This window comes from Leptidea sinapis, chromosome 16, assembly GCF_905404315.1.
Source record: "Leptidea sinapis chromosome 16, ilLepSina1.1, whole genome shotgun sequence".
NCBI classification, from domain to species: Eukaryota; Metazoa; Arthropoda; class Insecta; order Lepidoptera; family Pieridae; genus Leptidea; species Leptidea sinapis.
In genome coordinates this window covers 1961901-1984096 of record NC_066280.1, presented here as the reverse complement: position 1 = coordinate 1984096, position 22196 = coordinate 1961901, and the positions used below count along the sequence as shown (strand labels likewise).

The 22196-nt window shown below is 33.0% G+C and overlaps 1 protein-coding gene across 5 annotated transcripts; it reads right to left on the bottom strand.

The window, feature by feature from the left end:
* Positions 1-286: 286 nt before the first annotated feature.
* LOC126968592 (serine/threonine-protein phosphatase 4 regulatory subunit 3) lies at positions 287-21052 on the bottom strand. 5 transcript variants are annotated; one of them, XM_050813605.1, is made up of 10 exons: positions 20927-21052; positions 20102-20512; positions 18532-19467; positions 17083-17275; positions 16769-16911; positions 15792-15967; positions 15302-15492; positions 13954-14139; positions 10315-10448; positions 287-7587 (listed from the first exon to the last, which is right to left on the bottom strand). In XM_050813605.1, exons 2-10 carry the CDS (start codon positions 20396-20398, stop codon positions 7459-7461), a joined length of 2385 nt encoding a protein of 794 aa, XP_050669562.1. In that variant the 5' UTR covers positions 20399-20512; positions 20927-21052; the 3' UTR covers positions 287-7458. The 5 variants fall into 5 exon arrangements, with proteins under 5 accessions (XP_050669562.1, XP_050669563.1, XP_050669558.1 ...); XM_050813606.1 differs by having other exon boundaries at positions 10342-10448; XM_050813601.1 differs by having other exon boundaries at positions 287-7565; positions 10342-10448.
* Between the last annotated feature and the right edge of the window lie 1144 nt (positions 21053-22196).

The window sequence follows — 22196 nt, the reverse complement described above, 5'->3', positions numbered from 1 at the left end:
CCAGGAATAGAAGATTGTATGGAAATTGAAACAATGATCTGGCGATAAGAATGACTTATCGGGTATATTGGGACCGCTTCATATTATTGACAGCTAATTACTGACAGTAGAAAGTAGTAATTTATCTGTGGATAGTATATTTGAAACGGCCGTAAATGATCTTAGTATATAAGTATGCAAATATTTTTGCACATATTAACAGCCCGAGGCGCTGAAAAATTACTTCTTTTGATAGTGGTACAGAATGTTCATGATTGAATGGTATTATAAAATAATGAAAATCAACTTGTTTCGTATTTCCTTATATTTATATTGCTTACGTAACTAGTGACATCATAATAGCATTATTGTAAGCTTATCTATTTTACACAACTCGCCAATAGGTAAATCTATTATAAATTTTATTCTGTGTATAAATTAGTTTATGAATGTTTAAAAATACCTATGTCTACATTCGTCTAGTACTTTGTATGGTATTTATCCAACGGTAGATCATTTCAAGGAATATATTATTATTAAAATATAAATCTAATTGACAGCTAGATGCTATTAGACACGTGGATGTCGACAGAATGATAAAAGTTACATAAAACGTTATATACAATTTCTCTGACATCACAATACCACGCGTGTAATAATCTTCGTCTCGCTGTCACTGTGCATTCAGCATAACCTTTAAACCAATATTATTTTAATACAGTACAGTCCCGTCAAAGTGATATAAAAATAAAACTATGTGTATCAAAATACCGATGACATTAAGTTGTCATTATTAAATAGCTGTCACTGTCACGTAAGCGAGACAATGATGTGTCCAGTTTCCAAATGTTCACTTTTTAATATTGCGAAGTCAAACAGGTTGTACTGTATTAGAGACCGAATAACAGAAACTTAATGTTACGGAAGATGTACCTACTCAAAATTAATATTTAGACCAACACTACAATAATTAAACTTTGTAGTTGTAATATAAGACAATATGGAGATCAACATATTTTGATAGATAGAGCAAAATATAAATTGATATGTATTATATAAAACAGAATAAATGAAATTAATCAACTGTTAATTTTACATCACATGCACATAATTGTAACACTCTAATATTAATGAATTAAATCACCCTTAATAAATTATTACAATCATAATATACTACACGTTTTCATTTCGATTCACTTTCCACCTCGGTATTTTAACGGCCTTACAAATAAATAGACTATAGCAACACAAATATCTATATTATTTAAAAATTTGTGAAAAATGCGCACACACACATCTTGCACACGGAAAGGCTCTTAATGTAAGGCTTTATGTGTAATTCTTAATTCCTTGGTGTTGAAAATTGTTTGGTTATAAATATATTCTAAAATGTGTAACCGAAGAGGACTCAAACTCTAAAGTGCTATGCGTGCCCAGTGTGATTCTCCTAGATATCGAAAATGATGTAAATTGGTGGGGCAGAGTCTGGCATGGTCCTTGATAACGTAAATCTTAATATATATAAATTACGTGTCACGTTGTTTGTCCGCGATAGACTCCTAAACTAGTGAACGGACTTTAATGGGGATTATTACATGGAGTCCAGTTTGGTCCAACTTGAGAGATAGGATAGTTTTTATTTCGATTTGGGAACCATAATTATTTTTATTTTCAATATTTGTTTTGTATGGACATATTTTCTATGAGAGAATTTAGTGACGCACGGTTTGACAGTTGCACTGTGAAACAATTTCATTATAACAACAGAGAGCATTTTTTACGAAATAATTATTGATGTTTTGAAATATTTTTGGCAAATTCCTAATAAACAGTTTTTTTTTTATTATTTACAGAACAACGTCTGTCGGGTCAGCTAGTAATATGTAAGATGCGACTATTCGCAATCCTAAATTGACGATAACATTTTGATATTTTGATGTATTTCCTGCTTTTGGCATTTTGATAACCAATCGCTGGACAAGGAATTTGTCATATCATTAAAATACGTTTTTATGGATACACATTGTTTATAAATTTTCCGTAAAAGGTTAAAATCTTGTTGGTTAAATAGGCACTCAAAGAATAAAGCCGCTAAAGTTTTAGAGATATTTTTTTGCTTTGCCACAGCAGTGTAACTTCTAAAAAACAAAACAAGAAATGATTAAGTGTGCCCGGCGTGGTTGTTTGTGACTTTTTATAGCTAGTCTGCAAACAAAACTAACCAAAAATATACCTATTAATCTTTCTTTCATGTGACAAATTTTACAAAATACAAATATACTTAACTACATGCTAAACTTGAAAAAAAAACAGACTCCCAGATGAGTTTCTGAATCAGAAATAATATATATATAAATATTTATATATTTTATTCATTGCGTTCAATAAACAACAAAGCTCATAAATCACGCCCAAAAATTGTGTAAAGCAAAACTCTGCCTACGCGTCTATTAGGCAGAATTAGTTATGTTTTGACCGCGCTTTGAATTCAACGCCACGCAATGACAGTGTTCAGTGAATAACTGTCCAAACAGCATATTTTGATAAATGCTGTTTATGTAAGTTTGGACTTAAAAAGGATGGAGTATTTTAGCTATGAGCCCCTTTGAATTAACAAAGTTGTGTAACTAACTAGACGTTTTTAATCATTTTGCTAAATAATTATACTTCAATTTCTTAAACAAAATGTTCTTGCCTCGTGTTCGCGTCCGTCTCGTGCGTGACGTAGTATTACTACTTCTAATGAGCATATACAATAGACTTTGAAAATTACTGCAACCAATTAAGGTGTTAATTAGTGTGAGCTTAGTCGATAATGATCACAAATCGAGCGGTACAGGGCCGTTTGTTACCATAGGACTGTGATATAGGTCAAGAATAGACCTGATGGGATAGCCTCTAAATTAGTCACGCCCACGTTTAAAAATAGTGAAGAAGGCGGTATTACAGAAAACGGCCAATATATAATTCATGATCAATTTTATTGTTGTCTCTGTTATGTACAGTATTAGAGAGAAAGACGTAACGAGTGCTTCAGTAAAGGTCGTTTGAGCACGATATCGACGAAAATTAGACTACTGTTGACTTTTCATGCAAACAAGAATTTAAATTATGGATGAATATATTATAAAAAGCTTCTGGAAGATTCTAGGCTCATGGAAGTTGTGTCAAAATATGTTCGTCTCATTTTATTATTAACACACTAACACATACTCAATTACACTCTGGCTCACACATATATCAATTCAGATATTTAACACAAAAATTGATTATTTTTTTTTGGATATATTATTGAACATTGAATGGGCTCATAATAAATCATGAAATTTATTTTATTCTAAACTTATTGACATGCAATATAGTGCAAAAATATTTTGTGTAGAGTCTAAACCTTGAGTTCTTAATTCTGTTTTGATTTTCTATTTCGATAGTTTTCTTCGTTTCGGCATACTTTTCCGAATGCTAAATTTGTTATCAGGTACATAGCTATAAGATTTCGCAAAAAAAAAATCAATTTGTTTAGAAAATTAATAAGCTCAACCTCAAAAAATGTTAATTTAAAAATGCAAGTTGAAAAACAACACACATTCAATGAACATTTAATAACTTAAAATATTATGTTATTCTATCGAAGTCACAAGACTTTAGATAGTGCCAATAAATATTGTAACAGAATAAATATCCATAACAAACTGTTTTGTCATTTTTCTCATAATAATAATTTATTGAGAAAATAAGAGAAAGAGTTTTCACTTAATGCCGATAGGAGTCGTTTGTTGATACTTCAAAGCGATCTCTGTAAATATTACGTCACTTCACTCTCTCTCAAGTAATACTTGTTCTAAGAAGAAACTTGACGTTCCAGGAAATCTTTGTATAAAATAATATTTGAGGCGCATTCATATTTAATGATAATTATTATCACATTCAATTGAACAAAATTATATACATGAATAAAGACGTATTCATTGCCACTAACTAAATACAGGAATCACTAGAGCTCTGAAAGACTTTGTGTATACAGAGTTCGTGTTACAATAATTCTTTACATTATAAATAATATTGAGAACGTTGCATTTAATATGCCTTTTTAATATATACATGCGTAAGAAAATAATGTTGTAAACAAAAGAAAGTTGCAATAATATCTCGCATAAACAAAATGGCACCTGCTACAAATGCCCCGCCCCCTTCAACCACCAGCCATTGTAGCCCACGGCTCGTCATTGCGATGTAACCTCAGTGTGCGTCCTGCGCACAAAACAAATTCCTTTGCTGATGTAGTAAAATGTAGGGAAATATTATGGTATAATATACTCCGTCTGGTATTCTATTCCCGTGACAACCGGGTCACGTGATTGGCCTAAGAATACGTCATCAGTTGCGATGCAGTTCTCAAACTATTTTGGAGCGAAAACACGATATAAATGTGAGCGACACGACAAAAGCGATGAAATGTCGAGCTGCCATTTTGACACTTGTCAATACGATGTCTCGCCACTAAAAGGAGAATAAATGGTGTCATTTATCGTGATGTAGTCTTGGGAAATCGTGGAAAGGGATTACCAGTTGGAGTATATTATTATACGATTTCTGCGACCATGTACGCTTGCACTCCGGTAATGTCAGTAATTTGTTTCGTGCGCGGCGATATGACATATGCGATGCACGACGCACACTGAAGGTGCTATTTTGTTTTATGGAATAGGAGGACAAACGAGCGTACGGGTCACTTAGTGTTAAGTGATCACCGCCGCCCACATATTAGACCAGTCCAAATTTTCCAGTAGGCCATTCTTTACTAAAGGATGCATGAGGGTACCGAAGCAGCGGCTTCCTCTGCCGCGAAACGGTATTTAGTGTGCAAGCACTATTTGTGCTTGAAGGGCGGCGAAAAGCTAGCGAAACTAGTGTTTTGTAGTTACACTTGACGTCTTATGCCTGCTCTTCACAATCGGCGATTATAGATTACACTCGAGCATGATCATGTGAAGACGATTATCGCTTGTAGTCGCCGAGCAATAATCGTTGTAGTGATATTAGAGATCAGTAACTTGCCGGTTTTCAGGCACTCTTGTATATTTACTATGTTCTATTACAATGAAGGCCTAAACATCAGCATCTTCTCTTCTTCTAATTGTTTACACATATCTTCATTCAATTATCATGAAGATTTTCCGCTCTATAAAAGATTACGGACAAGTTATATATTAACAAATATTGTGGATGCTTGTACGTTCATCGTAACGATGATATACCTATGATCAATGAGCAATAATCATCGCCATTCGTGAAAAGGAGGTATTATGCCTCAAGGTGAGGTCATCTTAGAGTAGCGGTCAGAGTATATCACTTTTTTTATGAAAATAAGGAACGAGACGAGCAGGACGTTCAGCTGATGATAATTGATACGCCCTGTCCATTACAATGCAGTGCCGCTCAAGATTATTGAATAACTCAAAAATTCTGAGCGGTACTACAACTACGCTCGTCACCTTGAGACATAAGACGTTAAGTCTCGTTTGCCCAGTAATTTCACTAGCTACGGCGCCCTTTAGACCGAAACACACTAATGCTTACACATTACTGCTTCACGACAAAAATAGGCACCGTTGTGGTACCCATAATCTAGCCGGCATCCGGTGCAAAGGAGCCTCCCACTTATCACAAGTCTTCCTTGTCTTATCATTTTCTTTAAAAAAAAAAGTGCTAGAACGCAGAACGCGAACCGACTGATATCACAGAGCAAGGTGCCAATTTAGCTTCTGCGAGTTGTACCCAGTCAATACATTAAAGACATAAATATTTGGATCATGTGGTGTGGTGATTTGAAAATATGTACAATTTGATGGGTAATAGCGATTTAAATAATTCGCTGATCCAAATAAGAATGCTACTTTTGTACAACACATAGATTCGTAAAGACAAAAATATTGGCATGAGCTCCGAAACATTTCACAATCTTAACATTTCGATTTATAGGTAGTGTCTAATGATTCAATCCATGTAAAAATATATATAAAATGTATTCAATCTTTTTGTTATTATATAATAATGATATAATATATATCTCGGAGATTATTTGGATTTAAAATCGGGCGTCACGGTGTTGGTATCCACCATGTTGTTTCAAGTCGATCAGTGCGCACATCCGGCGCGGGCGCTATCTTGAAGACGACTGCGACTTCTCAATGAGCGCTCTACTGATGGACAATAATAACTAACTTCAATCACGTCACCGACAGTGACTTACACAGTGACAATTTCAAACACACTTTGAAAGATGACGTTCGCCATCAGTTCAGCCAATACACAGAGTAGAATATAATCATACTGGCCATATTACTTTTATATTCTAATTCTCCGACATATTTAGTGTGATTTTTGATTGGATAAAATAATTCTCGACACTTGTATTAATATTTTATCATTTAGTCTTTATCTCATTTAGTGAAATATCTCGTAAACTCTATGAGAGGTATAAAACTATACCAATGTATAATTTCGTCTTTACAAACTCCAACTGCTAGTAAAATATAATACATACATAAATATATACATATTAAAATAATCACAATGTATCTCACATAAATTTTCTCAGTAACTAACTCGCAAATTACATTACACATTTTACTAATCTGCTTGGACCATACAAAAGAGATTATGAGTCAATTTCACATCTCAGCATTTGTAGCTCAGACCGCAAAGTTTTTGAGTATTATTTGAGATCCAATTCTGTGAACTCTCATATTATCTGGGTTGTCGACACTATTAATAAAACATTAAAAGAACACACTGCATAATTTAATCACTTTTGTAAAGTTTAAATATATAATTGCCGATTTGTATCTTATTATAAAATACTTTACTAGTCATGTTGAAAAACGAAACAGTCAGATCTACTAATGAATCCAATGAAATTTGCTCAAAATAACCATCTTACATTGCCTTAAGATTGATTACTATAACGAAACTACTGAGAAGAAACAATTCCATATAAATCAGGTTGGTCACTCTCCGATGCGTTTTAACAAAATACATCTACACTACGTCCAACTCCTCTAATAGTAATTTTATTTTAAATCCCACTCATTTTTCTTTGTACTATACGATCCGGAAAAGTAACCTAACCGATAAAATATGTCACATCAATTCATAACTGTTTTGTTCCATTATCAATAATCTAAATCATATGAAATCTTTCATACTATACTAATAATAACCTCGAAGTTGAGACACTTGTGTTTTATTTACATAAGAAGCATTGCTTAAATCAACTTCAATTCTTAATGCTCCATATACATACATCTAATCATACTAAACACTCTCTGATGATTGTTGGACTATCAATCTGTACGTCCAAAATAATTGTATAACAAATAATGGAACTCTTACACGTAGCTTTGCACAGGTCAGCGAGACAGGGCATAGTGGACTTTATATTCCTTGAAATATGGTCTTGTCACAATGACACAGGCACTATGCCAATCTTGGCCTTTTTGCGTCGCGCTCCTCGTTAGTACCACTTCCACCACTACTGCTACTGCTGGTGCTTCCACCGCTGCTCTCCTCCTCTTCATCAGAATCTGCATCATAGTCAACTAAACCCTAAACAATACATTATTTGTTAGAAGAAACACTACTTTTAGTATTATAATTTGTACAATAGGATGTTATCACATATTCTTATATTATAACAAGAATCAATGACTGTACAATTGTATAGCAAAGTGAAGTAGTGTGTAAAAAGTGCAGTTTTTCAAGAATAATTACATAGTATTCTGAATCGAATGATTCCTGGTTCATATTATTATTAAAATATTTTGAAAGCACTGCACAAGCTGTCGACTTATGTGTCAATTTGGCAAAACAAAACAATCCAAGCAAAATCTGGAATTCATCAGCAACACAACAGGGGGCGGGACAAGAGATGCACAGGAACTCTCCAATATTAAATCTATTACTATTTAAATACATTGTTTTTTGGTTTCTTTTGTACTTTTATCTTTTTATATTAAGTGTATCCTGTGAGTGTTTTGTGAAATAAATGTTTTTCTTTCTTTCTTTCAAAGATGTGTAAGGTTCCTAAGTTGTGGCAAGTTAAAGTAATTGATTCCACAAAATGGCTATGCGAGGCAGACGTTCCTCGCCCAACACGCGGTTAAACACCAAACGCAAACATGCATGGTTTAAATATCGCATTTGACGATGAATTTCTTGCCGTATATAATGTGAGGCGACGCAAATTTGCTTTTTCCAAGTGACCACAGAACTGAACATCACTCGCTCGATACTATCGACGTCGATTATGCCGATACAAGTCATGGCAGTTAGAGTTTCTATTTTTGAAGTGAAAACTTTAGCCGCGTTGGGCACTTTTTGAGGGTAAAATCATATGGGTTCACATCACCGACATGCTCACCTGTCGTGAGCATGTCGGTGATGTGAACCCATATGATTTTACGCACGGGATTTATAAATAATAAAAAAAATTAAAAGATATAGGTCTCTACAACTGCCATTTTTTTTTTCACCAATATCACGTTATTGTCCAGTACTTTCTAATATTTTTTCATTCACTTTGGTGTAAAAATTGCATTTAAACAATACTCTGTACCGTGAGTACCGACAATTTCGTAAAATATGAAGAATCCAGAAAAGTATTTTTGAATAAATACTTCTATTTATCCTCACAAGGATCCCTATCTATTGCTGGTATCATTCAAAATAGGTAACAATAAAAGTTGATAATTTTTATAGATACATTAAAATCTATTTTAGAAGCAATTAAATGGGAAGTGAGCCGAAGAAGCAAGGGAATTAAATACAGCAAAAGTGTTGGGCAAATGGAGATAATCTTTTCCATTCCTTCTGGGAGACAGGCATACTTAGTGCACGATGGTGATTATTATCTGGTTCCCATCCGGAAACTTTTCAATTAATTTGTTCCCAACATATATGCATACAAGCATTTTTAAAAACAATAATTAAAAATCACAGCCAGTCAGTATCATTCACACACACAAATAACAGATATATTAAGTATACCCTGCGACGTCGTTCGCATACGTATTTTTTACATTATTGGACTTTTAGTAGGGATCCCTATTTTTTTGAAAATGAAATATACCCTAGAACACCCGGGGATAATGTGGCTTCCCAACAGTGAAAGAATTATTCAAATCGGTTCAGTAGTTGCGGAGCCTATTCAATGCAAACAAACAATCAAATATTTCCTCTTTATAATATTAGTATAGATAAAAAAACAGCAAAACCAGGTGGATAATTACACGAACTTTTATCATGCTTGCCTCTCCAAGCCCTACCTCAACACTTTCGCATATATTTTTTAACTGTTTCTCACTAACTAAAAACACACATGCAACAATCTCTAATTTATATCAATACTATCACACCCACATTCCCAACGAACCGCCATAAAATCAACGAAAGTTATGTTTATTTATTATGAATGATGAAACTAACACTATTTTCTTTTATATAATACTAGCCGTTCCCGGCCGCTTCTCTGGGCTAATTTTAACTGGAAGGAACATAAATATAAATATCGCATCAAATGGTGGTAGTTTCATATCGAAACGGTCAGTGGTTTAGACTTGAAAGAACCTCAAACAAAGACCATTTTCATTACATATATTGAGATAAAGAGGTCTTATTTATAATTATATCTATTTATTCTTCTTCTGCAACACATGGTGTTGACTATAGAAAGGGCCCTATTGATGAAAAGACATATGGCAAGTCTGTTAACTTAATTCTTTCTTATTTTCACAAGCAATCATATTCTTTGTAACCATGCAATACTCAGGCAATAAATAATACACCACTAGTTTTAATTTACCAAAATTTGGAGCGAATAGAATAGTAAAACATTCGTAAGTATACCACATTTTTTTTAAAATTATAGTTACATTTTGATCTTTCCACAAGTCCTGCCCACAATTATTATGGACTTATACCAACTAACAGGACAAAATTACTACGTATCGGTTATCAATAACAGTGTAGACGGGAGCTGGATCAGTAATAGGGGCTTGATATGTGGAGTCATGTTTGCGGAGCGATTTATAAAAAACTGTGCATTTTGAATACTTCATTCTTTTGTGTATATTATATCCATTAACACATAGTCATTGAATGATTTGCTATTTTATTGGGATAATTTTTAACATTGCCTTTTCATTAAAAAAAAAACTGAAAAAACAGTTTTTTTGGTAATTTAAAAATAATGGTGTACTAAATATGATGAAAAATCTTACATATATCCCCAAAGCGCAGCGTAGAGGGTAGGGAAGCTAGTGGGAACTAAATTACCTTATTGAGTAAGATGGGCGTGGATACCTGAACGTCGGCGAGCGCTGGTTTAGGAGACGAGCTGAGCAGCACCCGACTGCTTGGCCCGTTCGCACTCTCATTGCTTGTACACACTTTCTTTTCTACAATCTTGCCTGAAATATTCAAATTCAAAAATTACTTCGCAAAATTCTTTAAATTATATATCAAATGTGAGCCGTCACGGGACGCCTGGCAGATGTGAAACATCGACATTATTTTGTAAAGAGAAAAAGAACATAATATTGTGATAGGAACTAAATATGTCATAATGATAAAATAAAATATTACGATTTTTTTCCAGATAACGATGACTATTTATTGAATAAACATTTAATTTCATTAAATAAAAAAATTTACAAATTTATTTCAAATCGTGACTACTTAATTCGTTTAATCAGTGACTTCGGTAAGTTATATTCGATGTTGCCTCTGAGGACGGTATTACTGTGACAAGGCGACGCGTCGCCACGGCAAGCGTCGCCACGCCAGAAATCGGTTTTACGTGCGGCTATAAATGTTTCACATCAATAATTTATTTATTTATGGTTCTAAGACATTTTCGAGAACCATACCTAGTATATAATAAAAGGAAAAGGTTTTTATTTAGTTTTTTCCGTAACCCAAGTCTACTGTGAATCTATTTTGCGTCTCTCAGGGCTCAAACCTAGGTCATTTGTTGATAAATTTATTTATTAATGATATTCCTAATTCTATCCAGAACTGCATCATGTTTCTATTTGCCGATGACTTAAAACTATGGCGAATTACAGTAGATGAAAATGATTGTTATTTACCACAAGATTCATGTTTCTTAATACTGAGAAATGCTATCAATTACATTTTCAAGAAGGAAATATCAACGGGCTTTCCAGTAAACGATTGAGAATAATACGTTAACAAATACTGATGAAATGAGATTTAGATATTACAATTGACAAAGAGTTTCGGTTTGTCAGTCACATATATAAAATAGCCAATTCTGCACTCAATACACTAGGGTTTGTGATGCGACAAGGAAAGCAATTCAATAAGCCAGCTACTCTTATCACATTATTTAATAGTCTTGTACGAAGCAAGCTCGAGTATTGTTGTCAAGTCTGGTCCCCGTGCTATAATATCCACATCAAAAGAATAGAATAGAATATCACTTAGAATTTTCATACACGAGAAAGAGAAGATTCCAGAATACTGGACAGCTACTGTAGCCGGCTAGAGTTTGGAAGAGAGGCGCAAATTTTTATACTTAGAGTTCTTACAAAAACTGCTTGACAATTTAATTGATAGCCCAGATTTGCTGGCGATACTATATACTAATGTAAGCTCGAAGTGCCCCTCGACGCCAACGTCAATTTTTTGCACTAACGAAAGTTAATACAAACCTCGGTAAAAATTCTCAAATCGAGTGAATGTCCAAAGAATATAATGATTTCCTTAATATAATACCAGACTTGAACATTGGTGCAGATGGGCTTAATAAAATTTATAGATAAACTAGCTGACCCAGCAAACGTTGTATTGCCAATATTAAAATCTCGATACAAAAGTAACTGTTGATCGTAGATGGGTGAAAATTTGAAGTTGTATGTATTTTTTAATGCTGACTCAAATTTAAAAAAAATGTCAAAAAAATTAAAAAAATTGGCGTGGACCACCCTTAACATTTAGGGGGATGAAAAAGATTTTTAGATGTTGTCCGATTCTCAGACCTACCCAATATGCACTCAAAACTTCATGAGAATCGGTGCAGCCGTTTCGAAGGAGTTTAACTACAATCACCGCGACATGCGAATCTTATATATTAGATGTACTAAAATTCATTAAAAGTAAATACTGTTGTTTTGTATTGGACTAAATTTTAAATATAACATATTTTATACACTGTAATTTAACAAACATTAAAAACTACTATAGTCAAAATTGTATATTATGGTAAGGAAGGTAACAGCTAATGAATGATGTGTAACCCTATAAATTATCTGTACGCTTAGATATAATATTTTAATTTTTCAAATGTAGTTCATGTATGAGTGTGCGATTGTTGGGTTTCCGAATAAACAATTAAATAAACTTTAAATTCTTCCATAGATGTGTTGCGTAGGTTCCCACGATGCGTTCCTTCACCGTCAGAGCGTCGAAAAAGAAATACATATAAATTCGTATAATCGAAATCATATTTTTACGTGGGGGCTATCAAAACGGCGCCACTTGGATGAGAGTAAAGGCCGTTACCATTTTGCTCCATCAAATATAACTTCATCACTTTTAGAACAATGGAGGATTCTAATGTATGGGAATTCGTAATGGAACACTAATTAATAATAATAAAATAATAACATGAACAAACTGATGGCAGATCTGATGTCTGTTGATGGGGTTTCTATTCTTTGGGAATAAGAAATGGAAAAAACTGATAGCAGATTATATGTAATATGGATTCCCATATGATCTAAGTACTATAGCACCACAAAGAGACGCAATACATACGGTGAAATGACTTTAGACATATATATGTGACCATTACAGCTAGTGTTGTGATATTAGGAATTATTCAATAGGAAATATAATATAATATGTTTCTAAGAACATATGCAAATGCAAGGTTTAGAAATGTGTTGAATAGAATCAACATTTTTTAACATAAAAAATAACACCTAACAAAATAACCCGATTTAGAGGCAGTAATGTGAAGTGTCTAAGAATGTTATAGTAGTAGTAGTGAGTAGTTCAGTAGTATCATTTTATAATTCATTTCAAAGTTGTCACTTTTATATTTACTCAACCAAACGGCCATGAAATTGTCCTACATCATGACATAATTGTCATTAATTAAACTTTGTAATATATTCAGTCAGTTGAACAACTTTATTTATTTCTTCATCAGATAAGCCTGTTTTTTAAATAATGTTTTGTTTCATTAGTTGTGCTGTGTAAAAAATAATGTGAAGTAATAAAGTAAACAGCTTCTTGCCTCCTTCTTATCTTGCCGTATGGGAGACCCCATGATGTACTCATATTTTCAGGTGTTTTTATTCGATGCTCGACGATAACGAGGTAAAGGTGCTTGCACAAATGTTGTGTGTGAGATTAGCCAAAGTGCTACATGCTCAAAAGATTTTCAAACCAGGGCCGTTTTACGGCAAATAGGCGCACAGAGACATCACGCTACGAAATAACCCTATGAATACCTATACCAATCAACAATAAATTAATGAATGATGAAAAATGAATTAATAACTAAATTGATGGTTTAAGTACTTTGAATTTCGATAATTAACCTTTCTCTATCGAAATTATGCTTTGTATGCAATTAACAAACGCAATTAAAAAACAAAACACAACAGTGAACACGTGTTGCATGCAATGAGATGGGAGCGTCACTGGCGGCCGAGTGATTGAGACTCCATATAGCTCTAATAGTAGTTATTGGTAGCGCCATGCGACCAGTAACATTATGTGAAAGCGTCCGAGCTGGTCGATCAACCGTGACCAAATTGGTTGCGCAGCCAAACGGATACCAGGTGAGCAATTAGAGCTGTATTTATTTTGTTGGAAGCGCCGCCATGGTGTCCCGGTGTAACACAGCCCTTATACTAGCATGACAATTGAAAGTGGCGTTACCAATGACGTCGAGGGCGTGTGCATGCGCATGCGTCTGCGCTGCGTCGAGCGGCGCCTCATCTTCTAGCTCGTCCTCATCGTTGAACCACATCTCCTCCTCATCATCAGGCTGCCGCGCCTCGCGCCGGTACCGCGTGCGTAACAGTGACGGCACCACAGCTTCCGCTACTGTCACACTGCCGCTCACTGGAAATATGGACACTCATCATAAATTTCACGTTTTAAAAGCATATTCACATTCTCATTGGAAATTCCTCAATGTTATTTAGACCTGGAGGGCGGTTTTTCAGGCTCGAGTTCAAAGAACATTACTATTATTTTCGCATGAACCCAACACTACTGAGATGACTCAAAAGAACTAGACCTATTGAGTTTCAGTGTAGTGAAAAGCATGTACTAAGTGTAAAGAACACAAGAACATAGTATAATAATAACATTGACACATTTTACACAAATTATCTTGCCCCAAATTAGGCATAATATATGGCCTGTGTTATGGGTTGCAAGACAAAAGAATAGACGACCTGTATAGCCGAGTGGTTAGGGATCCTACCTACTAAGCTAGAGGTCCCGGGTTTGAATCCCGGTAGGTGCAAGCATTTATATGATGAACATGGATGTTTATATGTATGTTAAAGTAAGTATATTGTATTAAATATATAATTGTGTTGCAACCTATACCACAGTCTTTATGTCTAATTTGGGGCAAGATAATTTGTGTAAAAAGTGTGTCAATATTATTATAGTGTCTTCTCCTTAATAGAGACAATAACAATAGTGGTAATGAACACTTTCTTAGTTTTAGTTTAATAAATAAAGTTGCTTATTAGCATAAGGTCAGATTGTATGATAAAACTTAGGTTTTTATCATGTCAGCTTGATGTGTTAAGAAGCACTAAACACCAACATCATGAACTGTTATAAAATATCCCAATTAATAATTACATTCATTTAACTACTGTTCATATTTAAATACTATTTAATATAATTATGACTATAATTAGAAATAACTATAATTGCAAATAATATTTAGATCTTTAGTTAACTTGATTCATGTAAGTGAGTTGGCACTACAGCAGTGCCAACTAACAGTTGATAGCATCATCATGGTAGATGGTAGTGTCCTATTTAAGCCAGATATAATATTACTATTAGTGGAATCTGTAAAATACAGATACTTTAAGTGTGTTTAAATTAGCAACCCCTTCTATAATCATAAAAGGAAAAAAAATAACCGAACAATACATATTTATTATTAAGGTTTGTGACTATTGCTATCAAATTATATAGTAAAATAGTTTTATTGCTTGCCTTACTAAATTCAAATATTAAATTTTTATTACATTACCTCTATCCCTTTCCTTGAGTTTGTCCTGATGTTGATCGTAACGCGTTTTTAACGCCTTAAATGTTTGAACATACTCAACATCTTCTAATATTTTACCATAATTTTCTACAACATGCGAACATAATGACTTGATGTCTTCCAATTTGATAAATTCAAACAATTCCAATATAGCCGAGTCCAACAAGTTATATCTGGAATATTCGAAAGTAATCATAATTAATTATAACTTAAAATCTAGATTATATGTGAAAATATCACATTATATATCAGGATTATTGCAAAACCCAAAATTGAGAATTGGATCTCAGTTGCACTCATTGCCTTAAGACCCATGTTAAGCCTCCTTAGCCATGGAATTTTACTAGCTATGGCGCCCTCAACATACACAAAAAACCAAACCATAGCTTGGCGGTAGAAAATGGCAGCAGTACCTGTGCTAAGAAGTGGAGAAATACACAGAGAAACATAAAATTATAATAAATCCACACACCTCCCATTATTTCTTAGAAATGCATCTATAACAGGTGCGAATAGATTTCCTTTAATTATATAACGGTTATAGTATTCATCTTTAAGTGCTATGATTTTCCTCATGAATCTTAAAGCCCCAAGAACCAGGAACGTGTGAGTTGACCGCATCAACACCAGGATACGCCTGAGTAGATCCTGTAACAAAATATCAAGGCTTAAATTTCATCAAAATGTCAACAATTAGTTTAGATTGTGTCTTTTTTTTATTATTATTATTCAGTGTAGTAGGATCACAATGGATTAGAAATAAAATGATAACTTGAATATTAAATTATTGTTATTCTAACAGAAGTTTGTAATTATGGAATTGCAAATATTTATGTGAGTCATAGCCTTAATAAGTTAATGTATTTTTCATTTCTCATACTCGGAAAGTATTTTTGTTTTGATCTGATTATTGGCTAGAAAATGCTGCTTCCCTCCACAGAGAGGAAATAACTCATACAAATTACTTCCCACCTAGGGGGCGGAATGAACTTTACAAACAGAACTGCTATCAGCTGTGAAGAGTTATATGTAAAAGAAAAACTAAGAAAAAAAATGCTGCAGCCATGTGACTTTCTAAACAGCCAGTGTGAACTTAGCGAAATAAACCGCAACAATTACATGGTGAGTTCCATATTTAAAATTCAAAATGTCGATATAAATTGTCCTAATTTGACAATTAAATATAGATAGGTACTACTAATATTATAACATTTTATCTATGAATAGTTTAGATAAACAAATAGTTTTATTTTCCTCATATTCGAAATGAAAAGTAGAGTGTTTAACACGGGTAAAAGAATCAATTCCTACTTGGACTATAAATACCTCGGAAATTGATTCTTTCAACCCTCGGTTAACAATCTACTATTCCCCCTCTCAGAAAGAAAAGGTGATACATTAAAAAAATAATTGTACTTAAATGTGAACAAAAGAACAATGAAAAGTTACCTTATTCAATATACAAGTTTTGATGTGGTAGGTGTGGTGTTCAACACAGAAGGAAAGTAATTCTAGAACTAATCCTAATAACTGCACTGTGTGGTAGTCTTCCTTGAGTGGTTTTTCACCTGTTGTGTTTTCTAGTAATGGAGCTGTGAATATAACATGATTTATTAACTCAACAACTTGTTAAAAATGTAGTGATAATGTTAAAGTGAAAATAAAACACCAAGCAATAACCAATATAATATTGAAAAGTAGTATTTTATATATATTAAAAACATAGTTATTGGAAGTAGTCAAACCATTGAATTAATGCTTACCTATTAACGTTTGTATGCTGTGCTTGTAGAAAAAATTTAGAAAGTCGGCTTTTTCACTCTTATTGACAGATGCCAACATACTCTCAGGGTCAAGTAAAATACGCAGGACACCCATTAGTTGCACTGCACCACCCAATTCTGGATCCTGATCTCTCAACATCTGCTCTATCACAATATTCAAGAGCATCTGTTCCTAAAAGTGAATAAGATAAGAATAAGATTTTATTTATTTATAACTGTGACTACCTACTCTATGAACACAAACTCAAAAAAAACTGAGCTATTTTTATAAGATGACCTTAAACAAGGTAGGTCCAGTTTTAGGTAAAGAAGTCAACCCATTACAGGTTGACTTCTTTACATTGACTTTCTTTGTAAGGAAAACTAGCTTGTTGACTTTCTTTGTAAAGTAAGGTAATGTAGTCTTTGATTACTTGCTGAACAATTTTAAACAGTGTCTTTACTTTTATGCATGCCTATTAAAATATGAATACCACCTTACTGTTCTTTTTAAAACTGGAATTTGAGCTTTTGTTTCTCATCATATCATTTCTTAAAATGAATATATACTTTTAATTCTAAAACCTGTATATTATTGTCATTATCAAATTGAATATAAAAATGCCAAGTAATCAAATAAACAATAAAATATTGGAGTTTCATCATATATTAACATGTCGATATAGATTTCAGTTGACACAGAAAAAGTAGCTCCAAAGTGGAATCTGGTAGGAAGCTCTGTGATTATTACAAGATTTTTGTCTTAAGTGTCCTCCCCAACTTTGTAGTAGTTTCTGTTTTGAATTTGTCAATAATATTTAATAAAATCAAGAATTATTTCGTAAAATATGCTCCCTGTTGTTATAATGAAATTGTTTCACAGCAGAAATGTCAAACCATGTGTCAATATATTCTCTAATAAAAACCCATTAAAATCTCCTCATTAGACTAAGGAGTTTGCTGGAAACAAACATAGCTAATTTTTCTCCAGTTTACTGGTTTGATAATTGGATGTAATTCCAGATAAACATTCCAACTTCTTCAAATTCACAACTCAATTTCGACATGATTGCATGTCAAAATTGAGTTAAGATCACAAAACTGATCACATGATTCATATTGATGGACTGACAAAAAATGACAGCCCTACTGTCTCTCTTTAAATGACATCATGACTAAGTAGCCCAGCCCACATGTATGGAATACACTAATTTTTATGAGACTTCAAATATGAATTCCTAAAAATGTGATGCTTGTGGCTTGGAACTTTTTTCAGAAACTACATCCAATTGAACTTTTATCTTGTTTTGACAATAATAATTTTTAATATAAATGGATGGTATAAAGAATTGTTAATGGCAAACACCCTAAACTAGTCACTAGTCTTTCTATGACTTATGCTAACATAATAAAGACAATTTTACAAGTTTTGAAATAAACCATACATACCTCTTCAGTATTTGTAGGTTGTTGCAATGTATAATCCCTCACAACTGATGGAGAAAACTCAACAATGTAAGTTAATATATCTATAGAAGCAGTCTTAGTCTTCTGGTCATCTATACTTAATGTAATTTCTAAAGCTGGCAGGATCCCCAATGTAACTAAGGTTTTATAAAATGTATCCTTATCTTGTGGCTGCAGATTTTGTGAAAAATTACAAAACTCTTTTAGAAATAGAACTAAGTCCCTTCTTTTGGGGTCTGGCGTCTTATCATCCATTAGTAACTTAAATAAATCTGTAAGAAACCTCTCATCCTCCTCTATTAACTTCACTATTTCTACTTTATTAAAAAATATAAAACTGGACATTGTGCTTAAAAGATTTTCTTCAAAAACTGTTGGTGTCGGTAATACAATATCCTGTATATATTGTACTCTATATGTCTGATGTATCTTTGCAAGCAAATCCTTATTTTTAATAGGAATGGCTTCTCTGAATTTAGCTAACTCTCTCAAATATTCTCTATGCTTCTTGGGCTGGGGTGAACTGGGATCATATTCTAAGCAGCCAACAACATCAAATAATGTATCATCAGCAAACATTGTGTCAAAAAGTGTATTCTTGTTGAGAAGAAAAATACTTTTGAATATTTCATACAAATGATGTAATCCTTCAATGTTCTCAATATCTTCACACATATGGAATAAATTAAGAAGTTTTTTAATATAATGCTGACTTTCCAGTGCTGCTGCTAGTTTGTCTTTCCTAGCTGGTGAGACCAAACAACTGTTTACCAACTCGCTAATGTCTTCTAATCTCCCCATTTCACAAGCCGGCAATTCAACTGGTTGCACACTATCTGACATCTCATCAAACCGTTCATCTTCAGATTCCTCAACAATATCTTGAGTGATTTCCACTGATGGATCTTTACCTTGTACCTAAAAATTTAATATTTTTGTAGACTATTTACTATGTTGTTAAGGATGCCAGCCTTAAGGTAATGAGTTATTAGTGTTACTGTTGTGTTTAAAAGTTATTATTTATATACTTTAACAAGAAATGTGCATATCCTAGACCAAATATTGCAAAACAAAAAAGTTTAGTAAAACTAATCAACAGTTTAGCAATATTGTAAATGTAACATCAAACATCTATATCATAACTTTCTGGAGATTGTAGTTAAGCTATTTAACACCAGTAGCATGTCACAGACTATCAGTGTTATACATCCAAGACATCTTAACTTTTAAACACATATGTTAAAAGTTTGAACACCGACAAGTTCAATCCTAGACTAGCACTTAAATAAATAATACACTGAAGTAACTGTTAGAACTAGAACAATTCGGCTATTCTATATTCCATTTTGATAGCAAATTCTGGTAAAATAATACTATGCATAACATAATTTTAATAGAGTATAAAATTAAGGATTGAATTTTGATTTGTATTTATGACTATATACTTTGTATAATTTAGTATTTGTAAAATTATGTCTACCTACTTATTATTAGTAACACAAATAACTAGTTAATCAGTTAATAATTTGTAATTAAATCCAAATTTTGTTACCTGACAAATTTTTTCCCAAATTTCATCACATCCAGCTTTTTCTTGAAAACTTAATGCTAAATCAAAATTGTCTCCTTCTGACCACACTATCAAAGTATCTTGCTGTTTCTGGTATGCTGTATCAGGTTGTATTTTACTTTCTAACAGCAAAGTACCATCTGATTCAGCTCTTACCAATAATGATGTACCCTTCAGTCTTTCAACATAACATGAGGATACATGGCCAGTACCTCTATCATCCCACTGCCGGTCAGCATTTAGAGCATACAGCTTCACTCTTCGTCTCGTGTCTGTCATTATAGACAACGTAACTATTATTATGTCTTCACTATGAATCACGTATTCTGGCGCAAATCGTATGCACCGGTTCGTTTATTTATTTAACTCCCATTGATAATATGACATAAACTTCTGCAACAAAAAATAAGTTTGTTCGTAAAACCAATCAATTGTATACTTTGTATAAAACCTAATTGCTATAATTACTTTCAATTCCTTGATATTCGACAAAATCACAACACAGACACTTAGCACAGTTCTGTACATTAGCACTACGAAATACGCAAAAAATAAACTGACTACCTTATATTATATATATATTTCTTACATTAATTGTTGGGTACTGAATTTACAACATTACAACAATGGCTCGCTATTTTATCGGATATTACAAACAAAACAATACAATCAGAACTTTAGGCACTAAACTCCATTAAAGCATATATAATTATTCAGAAACATATTAGTCTCTTTAACATAATAACTTCGCCAAAAAATTGGGATATTTACCGGAATACACATTATAGAATCGTCAAAATGACGTACCTCAAAATAGTAAAACATCAGATATCGCCATATTGGATTCACAACAACGCTTCGAAAATCGGGGTTCTCAAATTAAATTTAATAAGCGCGGGGAATTTAAATGTAGATATAAATTTCTTATACAATTATTAGCTTTTATAAATATTATATTATTATAATAAGGAATTTTTAGTGTGTTATGAATATAAGAGATTATTGTTGGTGATGGGGATATTCAAACAAATAAAATGATGTATCATGTTAAAATAGCATTTACGCTACTAAGTTTTAGTAATTATAAACATTATTCATTATTTATACTGGCAATCTATTTGATTGATGATTCGACCGTCAAAACCTAAAGCCGCTCCGCATTTTTTTATATTCCGTGAGTGTGCTAAGTTTTTGTTTGTTTTTCGATTTATTTAACAAAACTGTTCAGCCAGGCCCCTAATCATTTAATAATACAATTTTTTGTGTTAACAACATGGCTTTATAAATTGCACTTTTATTTTATTTTATTTGAAGTGTTACCATGGATCCTACGACATATAATGTTGTTTAACGTTTGTCAGGGCCAAACTGGTGTGATGACATGACTGAACGCTAACGATGATCTGCTGGATCTTTTACTCTTTACACATTTTAAATATTGTTTAATTAACAACTTAAATTTATTCATCATATTTCTTGAGGCTGTTATTTAGTGATTCTATTTCATTTTCTTAGCTTGATATTAGTGATGAACTAGATTAGTGTGTAGTTCAATGACGCTATCATTACTCTGTTTCTAGTCCTGTTATTTCATCGATCCGTTGGATTGGATAGAGCAAGGGGGCTTTGCTTAGGTTTCAAGGTAGTGCACAAGTCATGAGAGAATATGCTAGGAAACCTGTATGCAGCTGACCTGCTCTAAATGTTTATTTGGCTATTTGACGTATTATTTGACTTTTCAATAAGGCACCGTGTCAGTCTAATGTCCGCATATTGCTGGCGCCAGAAAACTACAGCAAAAACAAAGTATTAAAGACAGTATGTCAAGAAACACAAAAAACAAATCATAAAAGATCTGTGTATAGGTTTGTATTAATTAAGGCTTTGTATTCCCAGTCTAATTTTCCTAGTTATTTCATTGATTTGATCAAAACGTTATTTACTAATATTTTTCAATCGATGAGACAGAAATGAAAGGACACCATTGGCTGAATAATCACTAAGCTGAATATTTTTCACAAAAAAACTAAAATATTGCATTAAAAGACACCAGTTCAGTGCAGAACTGTCACAGATG

Excerpts from the sequence above, each read along its gene's own strand:
- LOC126968592 (XM_050813601.1), bottom strand. The coding sequence starts at position 20,398 with ATGACAGACACGAGACGAAGAGTGAAGCTGTATGCTCTAAATGCTGAC. Across the intron at positions 10,449-13,953 it reads ACACGCCCTCGACGTCATTG|GCAAGATTGTAGAAAAGAAA; the intron begins GTAACGCCACTT and ends TGAATATTTCAG. Across the intron at positions 7,566-10,341 it reads CAGCGCTCGCCGACGTTCAG|ATTCTGATGAAGAGGAGGAG; the intron begins GTATCCACGCCC and ends ACTATGATGCAG.